We start from the raw sequence: 14,717 nt of genomic DNA on the forward strand, positions 1-14,717 counted from the left end.
AAAAAAAAAAAAAAAAAAAGAAATCATGAAACTACCATCTTATGCACAAAGTCATGAAACTATGATGGATATCCATAGTCATAAAAATATGAAAAGGAATTCATGATGATGAGAGATCAATGAAGTTCAGAAAATGAACCAAGTTTGCGCAGCAAATAGTATGAATATTGGCTTGGCTTGATAAGACAAAGAGAATTGTCCACAGATGGATATCTGTCTCTGAGAGTTTTCGTGAATGAAAACTGGTGTTGGATATGAGATCGGAAAGATCATACTAGTATATTTTCAAAAAACTAGAGAAAATATTTAATGTAAAATAGATTACCAAACGAAGGAAAGAGGCTACCATATATATGGCAGGATATTCTCGAAAATCAGAGATATTTTCGGAAATAAATTCTCAGAAAAGAAGAAAAAGAGAATTTATGATTTGCTACATGATTGATAATGGATGTAACCGTATCAAAATAATACAGAAGAATAGTTATAGATAACTTAACCTGGACAAGGGTTGTGATCCAAGTATGTAAATTAGACTGAAAAAAAAACTTATGCCATCGACAAAGACTGATATATCGATGGGAAAACAATCTTCTTGATTGCTTGACTTTAGAGATAACGACATCCAAAGGTTTAGCATAGTCACAGACTAAAACGTTGCGTAAATTGCGACACTCAAAATATTATGGGATTATTTTCTAAAGTTTTGAGATATCCGAAAAAGGAACGAGATACTCGGATTTAGATCTACTGTTCTTGACCAAGTAACAGAACAAGAATAGTCAGTAGTAATGCAACATCTTTGTGGACTTTGGCAAGAATTTCGAAGATGGAGTCCTTTTGCTGGCGTTGAAAGACTGAAAAATGGAACTTCCAAAACTGTATTTGTGCATGGTCTTCCATAGTTCCATTGAAACCCAAAAGGGATATGTGTAATACTGCATAGACTCAAAAGCATACGTTGACGAATTGTACAGTAACGTGAATAAGACAACACCAAAAAGTAATGTGATACCCATAAACTATGAGAAAATAAATCTGATAACCAAAAAGATAGATAGCGGAAGCATATGAGCGGATCTCCCCGCTCTGATACCATAATAAATTATGGGTATCATAGAGACGGATCATCGATTGAGCACAAAGATCAAACACAAATAAAGAAGACATAAATTAAAGTGGTTCGGCACTGACGCCTACGTCCACTGACAGAACCCCGTAGGGTGAATTGGATTATTGATCTCCAGAGTTTTATGATTCTGGGATAGTTTACATTTACAAGATGAATCCTATTTATAGGATTGAAGAAACGGGAAACCTAGACTAACAAACTGTTTTGACTAGGTAACTTAAACTTATCCAGCTAGCATACAAGATTTACCAGCTAGATTAAATGATCTTCTACATGACTTGGTTTTGTAAAATATCTTCTTCATATATCCGCACGTAAATTAACTGACCACCTCGATCACTTGGTAGCTAATATATGTGTCATATATTCCAACAGGACATCATCATGGATTCATGATATTAATAATGGACCTCGGATCAGCTGCATTCAAAGACGAATACTATAGTTTCATTTTCAATCTGGCCCACACCTACCGTATCTAAATCAATCTGAAACTCATCATCCAGAGATTTAAATAAATAACCGTCGATAGAGATTATGGAGTAGATTTAGAAACAGAGGAGAGGAAAGCAGAGTGAGTGAGAGACTGAGAGAATGGAAAACAGAGGAGAGAAAAACTCTGTTTATCCTCTAAATAGTTATGAAGTTCATCCAAGAACTAAACCAACTCGTGTTTTCATGTTCATTTATCTATGTGGAATCATAGCTCTATTCTATCATCACTTAACTACTCTCATATTCCATTCAAATAATTTACTGCCGTCAATCTTACTCTTGATTTCTGATTTAGTTCTGTCTTTCATGTGGATTACATCTCAAGCTTTTCGATGGCGTCCGATTCGTAGAAAAGTATACCCGGAGAATCTGTCAAAACTTGTAAAAGAAGAGGATCTTCCCGCTTTGGATGTATTCATCTGTACAGCCGATCCATACAAAGAACCTCCAATGGAAGTTGTGAATACGGCTTTATCTGTATTATCATTTGATTATCCTCCAAACAAGATTTCCGTTTATGTTTCTGATGATGGGGGATCTCAAATGACTCTTTTTGCGTTGATGCAAGGAGCTAAGTTCGCCAAACACTGGTTGCCGTTTTGCAGGAAGCATAATCTCAGTAAGAGATGCCCTAAAGTGGTTCTCAAACAGCATGATTCTGCTCATCTTCAGCTTGATTCTCAAGAGGATTTCCAAAAAATGAAGGTCAAATCTGTCTCTATATTTCTCTCTATTGCAAATTTTATAAAGTGGTCATAATTTGTGTGAAAAGTAGACCTTTTTCTCCATGATTCAGAGAATCATACAAGGGGGTTGTTCCACCATAATATAATATTTGTTAAATATTAGTGATCAGCGTATATATAGTTGAATAGTATTTGCTAGCTTCTCAGTGTGCCCTTTTGTTTAGGACACTTATTTTGGGAGTTCGGGACCATGATCACTACTACCACCATGTTTGTTTACTCCTGATTTATTTGATTCGTCTAGATCTGAGTCATCTGGATCAGAGTGAAATCACCTGAGTTCATATGGATCTGACTCAATATGTTTGTTTTGAGTCAGATCTGACTCATCTGACTCAAAAAATATGTGCGTCAGGGATTTGGTCCCATGAGTCAGGGGTATTTTGTTACCTGACTCAAATGGATCCAAGTCAGGGGTTATGTCTGAGTCAGAGGTCGAGTCAGATCTTACTCAAAATGGAAAATAAACGGATTGACTGCTGACTCTGCCCGAATCAGGAGTTGACTCAGATCCAGACGTCGAGTCAGCTGCAAACAAACAGGTTGTACGTGGTGGAAATCAATCTATATTAAAATAGAATCTTGAACTAGCGAGTTAAGTCAGTTGAACATTTGACCACACATGAGCAATTAGTATATATGAGAGGTTTATTCAACCTCTCAATTTATGTGATCTCCAACTGGTCCTCCAAAGATCTGTGAGATAGTAAACTAGGTCTCAACCTTTTATGCCATGATAGGTTTTGTTGTTCAAAAATAAAGAGTGATAATCCTTGTATTTGTGGATGTTTTTTTATGAACCACACTATAGGAATAGGAGTCGCCCTAATAAAATACCTCAATGGGGACCTGACTAATGGTCGAATTAGTCCTAGTCCCTGCCTACATTTCAATCCAAAAAAGGGTCCCACCCAAACAATACATGACATAATGTGGAAACAAACCATTTTGGTCCATGCTGGTACTGGATCTCTACCACTCCATTTACTGTATTCATGGGCCTGAAAATGGTAAAGAATATTGTTGCTCTTGTGCTTCTTCTTACTTATCAAATTTGGTGGACTACAAACTATTCTAATCGTACTTCTTTTGGTTTCTAATTAAGAGAGCTACTACATTTATTAAGAGAGAAATAAGATTGCAGATACTAGCTAGAGTTGATAGAATTTGTGATAATTGGAGTGATTATTTACCTCTAGAAATTAGAAATCAGTTATATGTAGATGCTTCTCATATAACAACTTAGTTTTTCTGATCAATAAAATCTTTTTGTTTCATAAAAAAATAAAAAAATACGTTTTTTGGTTTCTAATTAAGAGAGCTACTACATTTATTTATTTTCCTATCATAAAAGTTTAAAATTTCGGGCCATCATTTCCTTGCAGAGGTTATACGAGGAAATGAGAAGGAAGGTAGATCAAGTTATGGAGCAAGGATACGTAGATGATGATATCGTTAATGAGGAAGAGAGACAAGTTTTCCATAAATGGAGAGTAAATGAATTTACTCGCCAACATCATCCTACAGTCATTCAGGTATTTTTCATTATGTATGCATAGTTTATGAAGTCAGTTGCCGATATATATCTTGGACAGTAATTTTATGAAATTAAGATTTGATCATAAGGTGCTCATGGAAAGCTCTAAGGATGTTGATATCTCCGGGATATCTCTACCCAATTTAATCTACCTCTCTCGGGAGAAAAGTAAACATATTCACCACAATTTCAAGGCGGGTGCTCTGAATGCATTGGTAAGTAAATGAAACCATGCTTAAAGCAAAAACACCCTCTCATGTGTATATATTCTGGCTAATAAAATTCCTTGATTAATTTAATGAAGATACGTGTATCAGCGGTTATGAGTAGCGCACCAGTTGTTCTGAGCCTTGACTGTGACATGTACTGTAATAATCATCAAGCTCCGCGGTTGGCACTATGCCATCTGCTAGACCCTAATGAAGGCTCAAAAACTGCTTTTGTTCAGTTTCCACAACGATACAGAGGGATTAATCCAACTGATATCTATAACAATGAGGTTACGAGGCCGTTCATAATAAATCCTGAAGGGTTAGATGGGATTGGTACTACGAATTATGTTGGCACCGGTCCTTTCATCAATCGAAAAGCATTTTATGGTGGCCCAACTCAACCAAAAGTAAACATATTCCCTGGATTTAACAAGGACGAAAGTGGTTTGGAGAGAAAAACAATAAGTTCAAAACTAATTTTGGAAGCAGCTAATAAAGTTGCAGATTGCAACTATGAACAAGGAACAAACTGGGGAAGAACTTTGGGTTTCAGATACGGATCCCTGGTTGAAGACTTTTTTACGGGTTATCGCATGCAATGTGAAGGATGGCGATCAATATTTTGCAACCCGAAGACTCCAGCATTTCTGGGAGATTTCCCAATCAGCTTAAATGATTCATTAATTCAAGTAAAACGATGGTCAGTTGGATTGATTGAGGTTGGGTTCTCAAAGTATTGCCCATTCACATTTGGTACAAGAAATCGATCCCTACTTATGGGTATGGCGTATGGTTTTTATGCATTTTGGCCTATATGGGCTATCCCTATTTTCATATATGGTCTTCTTCCGCAGCTTTGCCTTATACACGACATATATTTGTTTCCCAAGGTATTCATCTCTATCTAGAATTGGTTTATTGCATTATCTAAAAACAGTGCAACATTTTTCTACTACCATTACTAACTACATGTTATCTGTACTCTACTAATATGTATATTCGATGCAGGTCTGTGATCTATGGTTTTACGTATATGCCTACCTCTTTTCAGCAACATATATCCAAGACCTTATCGAGAGTTATTACGTATATAATATAAATTTCAAAAAATGGTGGAACGAGCAAAGAATGTGGTTGATTCGAGGAGCAACATGTTTCATCTTTTCATTTATAGAATTCACATTAAACCAAATCGGTATCTCTGCTCCAGATTTCAGCCTTACAAGCAAAGTCATCGACAATGAACAACAAAAAAGATACGACCAAGAAATATTCGACTTTGGAGTAGAATCGCCATTTTTCGTGAGCCTATCAACATTTGCATTGATCAGTTTAGCTTCATTTAGTTTTGGGATGGTGAGGGTGATATTTATGGATGGAAAACTGGAAGAAATGTTCGTCCAGTTGTTTTTAAGTGGATTTGTGCTGGTAAATTCTTTGCCTATTTATGAAGCCATGGTGCTGAGGAAAGATGGAGGAAGAATGCCTACAAGAGTAACTAATATCCGTCCTCATTGCATCGCTTCTTTGTTACGGGGCCGGATTCTCAATGAAATGAAGTTGATCCGCGCCACACTTGGAAAGAACTTCTTAATTAGGATTGCCATAATGTACATTTAGACTAATAATAAGGTGATTGATTAGTGTTTAATTAGCTAGCTTTGCAGGGTAAGATGTCTCAGAAAAAGGGTATAACATACCTGAAAAATGGTGTGTACTTGCCTTGGATAGGGCGAACATTCGATTCGCTATTCTATCCTAATAACATAACAACCTACTTCTCGACGGAAATGAATCTATCATCACAACATAACAACCTACTTCTCATTTAGAAATGGCTCTTGTGAAATCAGTCACGAAATTGCGAGCAGCTCTTAATTTAAAACCGGGTTTGAACAAATTTAAAACAGTGGTTCTAAACCAACCGTGGATTTAAACAAATTTAAAATCGGGTTTAGTCTGTGTCTTGGCGGTTTTTATTTTGTCTAAACTCACGGTTTGTTAAGGATTAGGATCGACAACGACGCCTGGCTTTACCACTTGTGGTTGCGCATAGTAAGGATTAGGATCGACAACGATACCTGGCACATAGGGATAGGCAAGTGGGTGAGGCTGCTGGACTACTACTTGCGCCGACGGAGGCGAACGCCTTCCAAATACAACATCAAAGATACCTCCTATAAATCCTTGCGTGCCTTCACCCAAAATATTGGAAATTATCAGGCAAAATTAAAATAAATAAATAAATGGAGTAGATAATCATATGATTTATAATGGAGCTATATACTTACCTGCAGAAGATATAATTATTATCAGGACTATAAGAAAGACCTGAGAGAAAATCTTAGTGATGGAAAAACCTTTTGCCATTTTTGGTTCTCTTAAAAAACTTAACTGAAACTCTTATGGATCACAAAAAAAAACTTTGTCACAATAACACTCTCCCTATTAATGAGATCTCTATGCAAACAGTCCTTCTATTTATAGCATACAGAAAGCACTACCCGATAAACTTGAACTAGTTTTCATGGCGAGAGAGAGAGACGTGCATGCTTGATTCAGAGATTGGAATTCAAACTACATTTAAATAAAAAGCACTTGCTCATATTTATATCAGAAGTACTTGCTGAATGATGTCATAGCAAGAAAGGAATTGGGTAATGCTCAGTGTGCGAGCACGTTCTCATTTCTAAAGAAACATTTGGCCTGCCTATCCACATCAAGGAATTGGAAGCTTGGATTTAAGGAATTGGATGCATTAATTGCTTAATTAATACATTGTGGAAGGATTATGTATTTTTGATAGTGGTAAAAATGTTCTTTAGAATCGAGTCAATCGACTAGGTTGGCGAGGTCCATTCAATCTGGCTGATTATATTATGAAGAAATATATAAATTTAATCAAATTTTAAAGAACCTGGAATCGCCAGGTTGTACCTCGCCGGTTGAATATATTCTAATCAACTTGGTCTAACCTAATGGGTTGTAAAAGTTAAAAAACGGCTGTTTAGAAATGATGGTGGAAGTATGCCTTCAAGAGTTCATCTAGAAATATAGCATGTCTTGAATGCCTTGAATATAGTATGTTGTAGGAGTAAAATACCGCACACTTATTAGACATGCGAAATAACGACCATCAGGCCTGAGCGAAGACAACCGCATACAGTAAATTCAGAATGACGCAGCAGATGACGTCAGCTTAGTCACGAGAAAAGTGTGAAGAACCATGCAATATTATAGAGCACGTGCGAAAAGAGTCAATGACACACGCCAGATCCGAAAATAAGGGCTTTATTAGCTGTCATCCACTATGTAAATCCTTATATAAGGAACTGAGCGGCCTTGTATTGGAGGGATCTTTTGGGAGAGTTGAGACGAGGAATTTCGGAGAGAGAAAGATTGTTTGTTCTCCAAGATAGAGTTTTCTTATTATTTTGTATTCAAATTAAAAATCTAATAGATGTTTTTATGAATTTTATGATGATTACTTGAATTGTTCTATAGATTTCATTAAGGGTGTGGTTGTAGGATTTCCTGCAACTACATATTGGCGCTAGAAAACAACTCGGAGTGATTATCCCTGTTGCTGAATCTAATTGAAAAGCAAATCTGAGGTGATAGGTGATTCTTCATTAAGAAGAGATTTGATACAAAAGGAAGATCTCATCTTAAGAAGAAAGAAGCATAAAATTGTTAAATCAGCAAGAATAGAAGAATCAAACAAAAACAAACAGCAAATGCGTGAACAAATCCAATAAAAGAGCAATTACAAAAATCCAAAAGGTGCTACAATAAGAGACGAAAAAGTAGAAACGATCCAAATCATCAAAGCAAGAGCAGGTAGCAAAAAATTACGGTGTAACCTTATAACCAAAACAATATATGGTCAATGATTTCCATGAAGGAATCACAGGGAAAATACACAAGCGAGATTTTGAAGGAAAGAAAATTATGACGGTAGAAAAGCTATCTCCCTTGAAGGATTGGGAAAAGCAGAAGATAAATTTACAGCAGAGGAGATACCAGAAGAAAACTTAAGTCACACAGATCCTTTGGTAGTTACAGTAACTGCAGCACGAAAAGAAAGAAGTGCGGAAGTGAAATTTTCAGATGAATGGGCGATAGATAGAACCTTGGTAGACACGTGTAGTTCGGTAATGTAGATGGGTGAAAAAGCGGGGGTCTAACAACACCACCCAATATTTCGTTTAGCAATCTGTATGAACAATCTCCGAAACATTCTACTAGAAAATCAACTAGACAGTCAGACTCAATCTAGAATATAGTGTCTCAAGGAGTCAATATCTCTATCTCTCAATCTAATTCTTACCAAAGCAAACTGCGAGTCTTGATTAGAGAGAGATAAACTTGGACGGTACCAAAGACAAATATCCAAGGATCAATCAATATCAATCAACAACCAAAGGTTGGATTTCCAATTGATTAGATCTAACGCACAACCTGTATTATTTCTATTATATAAACAAATATAATGCGAAAAAGAAATAACACAGACACCAGAGATTTTGTTAACGAGGAAACCGCAAATGCAGAAAAACCCCAGGACCTAGTCCAGATTGAACACACACTGTATTAAGCCGCTACAGACATTAGCCTACTACAACTAACTTCGGACTGGCCTATAGTTGAACCCCTATCAATCTCCCACTGATACAAGGTACAGTTATGCTCCTACGTCTCTGATCCCAACAGGATGCTGCGCACTTGAATCCCTTAGCTGATCTCACCCACAACTAAGAGTTGCTACGAACACAATCGCAGGCTTAACAACAAACAAATCTGTCTCCCACAGAAAAGTCTATCAAAGAGGATAAATATGTCTCCCACAGATAAACCCTAAATCTGTTTCGTCTTTTGATTTTTCAATCTAGGTGAATCAGAAACCAATTGATAATCCGATCTTATATTCCCTAAGAACATCCTAGATTAATCAATCACTTACTCAAACAATCCTTCCTGACTACACAGGCGGTTTGTCGAGGAATCACAAACAGAGAGACGAAGATGTTTGTGATTACTTTATCTTGCCTATCGGAGAACTCTCACGATCTCAAGCCAATCAAAGATTGTACTCGTACGATAGAAGATGAAAGATCAGATCACACAACTACGATAAAGAAGTATCGGTCTGGCTTCACAATCCCAATGAAGTCATTAAGTCGTTAACTCGAGTTTAGAGAAGAAACTCAATAGTTAATGGATATCGACTCTAGCGAGAGCACTAGTAGCACACAGACGTGTGGGGATTTGTTTTTCCCCTTGCTAGATGTCTCCTATATATAGTCTTCATATCAGGGTTTCGCCTTAGGTACTAAGCAAACCATATCCACCGTCAGATGAAAACCTGATTTAGATTCAAGCTAATATTTCTCAACCGTTAGATCGAAATCTTTATCTTGTCACACACAATACCATACGCGTTTACTGGGTTTGTGAAAATCGTGCCCAAACGTGTACGTGTATGTTGGTTCAATACAGTAACCAAAGGTTAACCATATGAGTGTTTCATACCAACCATTTTCTCCTTCACCATAACTAGTTCATATGGCTCACACGAACTAGTTAAAGAGTCGTTCAATTTCTATGAGATCTTATGTAACTACACAAGACACAATTGAAACAAAAATGATTCGATTCGATTGAATCGGTTCATGAACATTATAGCCACGGTTTGCACAAAGCATTCCTTGATAATTTAATATCTATGTTCACAAATCATCTTTAGATCATAACCACTTAAGCTCACAAACAAGTTCGCGGACTTAAGTACATCGGTTGAGTTTTCCAAACTCAGCAGAAATTCACGGTCGAGAACTTCCTCCAGTTTGCGGACTTATCAGCAAACGAGTTATATTGGAAATCCCAGCAGAAATTAAGGGGATGAGAACTTCCGCCTGTTCGCGGACTGGGTTCGCGAATTAGGTTCGCGGACTTGCCAAGCCAATTCCACAACCCTGCCGATTTCTCTTGATCAACAAAGTTGGACAACTTCGGTTCAAGGATATCACGGTTATGTAATCTAAACTCTTATTTCAATCATTGAAACATTCTTAGAGGACGTTATATAGTTGTTACACTATTTCTCGTCAAAGCAATTTTCAAAGTGATTGAAACATTCAGGACTTTCGTCACTACGTAAAGAAAACAATGGTCGAAGCGAAACGCTTTACCAACACACATTTCGAGATATAGATAAGAGAGATATACTCAGCTCGAAATGTAATGTGTATGATCATACTCTATATATATAGCATACGACTTTCGTCTCAAGAAGTAGGAGATAAAATAGATAGACTTTGGAGTGACAGATGAGTTCAAGTCTCCAGATACCTTTTTGTCGAGAAGTTCACCGGTTTCTTGAGTAGTTCTTCTTCTTGTATGATGAATCGCCATGAAGTCCTTGAGGTCAACTACACCTTCTAACCTAGTCTGAGACTTAGCTATAATAGACTAGAAATCAAGACTTATAGTTTTGACCACTAACATTGACAAACATGCTTGAGATAGCAACGCATGCGAGATTTACCGAGATATGCTCTAACAATGGGGAAAAACGATTTACTGGTTTTTATGGAATTGAAGAGTCGACCGATGTGGAGACTCCCTGAACCGAGCGAAATGTTGAACCCCACACAGATGTACTTCAAGAAGGGAGTGCTTTAAGTTCGAGAGATCAATCTGTAGAACCCCGTCCTATACCAAGAACAATGGCCGTTCCAGAGTTAATTCAATCACAAGAGAGGATGGGTTGATCTGTAAGAGGGAAGCTGATAAATGTGTGAGATCAATGGTGATATGAGATTGTAGGTGTGATGTGAATTCAGCGTAAGAATGCTCTGAATGATTGAATTTTGCCCAATTGAGAGTGATTTCTGTGAGTTCGTGTAGACGAAAGATTTTCTGTATGAACTTTGATAAGAAATTGCTCGTTTAGGCGAATCTTGTTCGAGTGTTCGAAAAACCTTGTTCTTTCAATCAGGATTCAGAGACATTTTATAATGCCGGAATTGAAAACACCATGATCCCATGAAGTGTGACAGTTGCTGGAATAGAGAGTGGGAAATGGGTAAATCGTGTTAAAACCAATTACTCATCGTGCGGAGACTTGGTTAACTTTCCACCCACTACTTTTTCGACTCTTCCAACTGATTGCACTACTTGCTCACATTCTCATCATGGATGAACACACATGCCGTAGACCGCCAGACCAAAACCCTAGTTAATATCCCCCCATGTGACACGATTGAAATCTCGTGATTGTGGAGTCAATTGCTGACTTTATGGGACGATGAGTCCATGTAGCGCTGAGTTGAACATGATGAGCCAATATTCTGAAACTCATGAATTTAACATGTCTGCTGAGACGAGGTATTATTATAACCTAAGACGAGCAAAATTATGTTGCTGAATTGTTGAATATCGATAGTTGAACTAATATTCTTGACAAATATTGCCGGTTCGAGCGAATATTGCTAGTTCGAGAAAATATTGCTAGTTTGATGAATTGTTGGTAGCTTGACCAAATAAAATATTAATTTAAGTTACTGACTGCTAGGTCGAGCAAAATAAATATGAATGTTAATCATGGAATCAATATAAAATTATCAGAGTGTTCGAATCTGCTCAAAATCACGTTTCTACAGAGTTCTGGATTCAAAACCCTAATTTTACCGAAATGATGATTTATTGCAAATCAACATGGAACCGGCTATATGGGATGACGGGTTCACCATATAACGCCTGGATGCTCGAATGAGCAAAAATACTAAAGTCTCTTGAGGATCAATTGATAAAATAATGATTAAATGCTGGTTTAATCATTTATTAAAATAATGCTCGTGTGAGCGACAAATAATAAAACTTGATGTAGAAAAGATGAGGGACCGGCCAAGAGGTCATGGGACCGGCTCTTGGTGGCCGTGGGACCAATAGATGGTCATTTGAAAAAACTTCCAATTGTTTGGAAAAAGTTTGAACCTAATATGAGCAGCTGAGCAAATTAGGTTAAAATCATCAAAGCACGCGGGACCAGCTTTTTGCAAGCCTCGGGGTCACCCTTGGTCGGTCAAGGGGATGTGCCCATGTCACCATAGTGTTCGCGCTTCAGTCCTGAGAATTTCGATATTTTCTGTTGCACGTTTGAGCAACATTTGGAGAAAATATGCAAAATCCATGGTTTTGCTGAAACTGGCAAAAATACATGAGATGATGTAACTAATAAATAAAACAGGGAATTACAAGGTGTGGGACCGGCCACAACTAGGGCATGGACGGCCGACTGATAGACGAAGTCCCACATGCTTTTCCCAGTTTTATGTGATTTTATGTATTTTCTCTGATTTGAGGGAAATTCCATGAAACTGAAGAGTTTGATAAAATTAGGGAACTTCCATGAGATGAGAGATATAAATTAAATATAAAATAGGAAATGGGAGCGTCATGGCCAGCCAACCAATAGGCGCGGGTCCCAAGGTGCTCTTCCCAATTTTATGTAATTTTGATGATTTTAGATAATTTTCATAAAATCAAAGGGATTTGTTGAAAACTTAATATATTTTGTTGAAATCAGGGAGTTTTCATGAAATCAGGAAACAAAACACCAAATAATAATAAAATACTGGCGTGTGGGACCGGCTAGGGCATGGCCGGTCGGCTAGAGCCTGGTCCCACAAGTTTTCCGTAATTTTTGATATTTTCTATGATTTTAGAGAAAATACATGAAATTAGGTAATTTTTGGGAAAAATTCATGAAATCAAGGAACTTTCATAATTTGAGAGGAAATAATAAAATAATGGTACATGAGGTGTGGGACCGGCCACGTCTAAGGCACGAACGGCTGGTGCTCGGTCCCGTGACACCTTTTCCTAATTTTATTATTTTTTGATAAAATCATGTGATTTTAGGGAGAAATACATGAAATTAGGTAATTTTAGGGGAAATTCATGAAATCAAGGAATTTTCATAATTTGAGAGGAAATAATAAAATAAGAACGATTAATTGGGAGGTAAAAAAAGTAATTGGGGTATATTGATTACTTCCCCCAACCCATGGTGTCCGCTAAGGGGTGATTTTTGGTGCGAAAATACTAAAACATCCTTCCCTCAAAATAAAAATTAAAAAACTTAAAATAAAAAAAACAAAATCATATCCCCCATTTCCATCTTCACCTCTTATTAATCTGTTTTTTACGAATTTTTTTTTAACATTCGGAAGTGATGAAGACTATGCCGGAAGTGATGAATACTATGTCGGAAATGATGAAGACCATGCCGGAATTGATGAAGACCATGCCGGAAGTGATGAATACCATGTCGGAAATGATGAAGACCATGCCAGCATGGTTATTCATGATGAATACCATGCCGGAACTCAAAACCGGCATAGTTATTCAGGATGAAAACCATGCCGGTTTTGAGTTCCGGCATGGTATTCATCCTGAATAACCATGCCGGTTTTGAGTTTCGGCATGGTATTCATCCTGAATAACCATGCCGGTTTTGAGTTTCGGCATGGTATTCATTCTGAATAACCATGCCGGAACTTGCTATTTCAGATAGATTTTTTCTGTATATTTTTTTCCTCAAACCGGCATGGTTCATTTGGGAATCGACCATGCCGGAACCACAACCGGCATACTCGATAATACTTCTACCATGCCGGCACTGAGTTTTTCAGGCGTAACAATGGCGGATTCAATGAAAAAAAAATTAAATTTCAATACATTAATACCTATACATGGGTAATTGGAGTACTTGTATGTTCAACTTGTTTACTTTCTTGGGTTGGTTCTTCACCTAAACCTTCATGATCATAATATCTTGATTTAATGTTGTTGGATCAACAAATTTAACGTTACTGACTTATACTAATCATCATCAAACGAACCTATTAACTTTACTAATTATAATTAACCATTAGACACGATTAGTGAGGGGTAGATTAGGAATTAAAAAAATAATTAGATAAGGTGTGACCTTGATTTGATATATGGATCCAGTTTTTGTCTTTCTTTCTATCCCCCAATTACTTTTTATATCCCCCAATTTCGCATTCTAAAATAATGGGGACGTGAGGTGTGGGACCGGCCATGGCAAAGGCATGGACGGCCGGCTGGTGCTCGGTCCCGCGACACCTTTCCCTAATTTTATTATTTTTGATAAAATCATGTGAAAATACATGAAATTGGGTAATTTTCATGATTTTAGAGAAAATTAGTAAAATATAAAATTAGGCGCGGGACTGGTTACAGCATGACCGGCCGGCTGGTGAGCCCAGTCCCCTGGCGCCTCTGCTAATATTTTATTATTATTTCTTCCTATTTTGCATAGGTTCCTCATTCATTCGTATTTTTTGAAATGATCGTTTGCGCATTCAAAATGCTGGTCTGTGCATTATTTGTTAAGTGCACTTGCACCATTTTTGTCAGGGCTTATTCGATGCTCAGATGCATGTCTCGTTGAATATTTATCACTAACCTGTGGAATCCTGCTGAGAAGAACCACGAATTGAAGTGACGAAATATAAGGAAGAATCGTAGAATATTGCTGGATATTCAGGCGATTAATTGACGAT

The 14,717-nt window shown here is 37.2% G+C and overlaps 1 protein-coding gene across 1 annotated transcript in view; it reads left to right on the plus strand.

Moving 5' to 3' along the window:
* The first annotated feature begins 1,512 nt into the window (after positions 1 to 1,512).
* Positions 1,513 to 14,717, plus strand: part of LOC113282387 (cellulose synthase-like protein G2) — a 51,908-nt gene continuing 38,703 nt past the window's right edge. The window contains exons 1-4 of the mRNA XM_026531386.1: positions 1,513 to 2,332; positions 3,759 to 3,908; positions 4,000 to 4,125; positions 4,215 to 5,012. Coding sequence (XP_026387171.1) covers positions 1,727 to 2,332; positions 3,759 to 3,908; positions 4,000 to 4,125; positions 4,215 to 5,012 — 1,680 coding nt within the window. The 5' untranslated portion in view covers positions 1,513 to 1,726. The remainder of the gene's footprint in view (positions 2,333 to 3,758; positions 3,909 to 3,999; positions 4,126 to 4,214; positions 5,013 to 14,717) is intronic.

Source organism: Papaver somniferum, chromosome 1 (assembly GCF_003573695.1).
Source record: "Papaver somniferum cultivar HN1 chromosome 1, ASM357369v1, whole genome shotgun sequence".
Taxonomy (NCBI): Eukaryota; Viridiplantae; Streptophyta; class Magnoliopsida; order Ranunculales; family Papaveraceae; genus Papaver; species Papaver somniferum.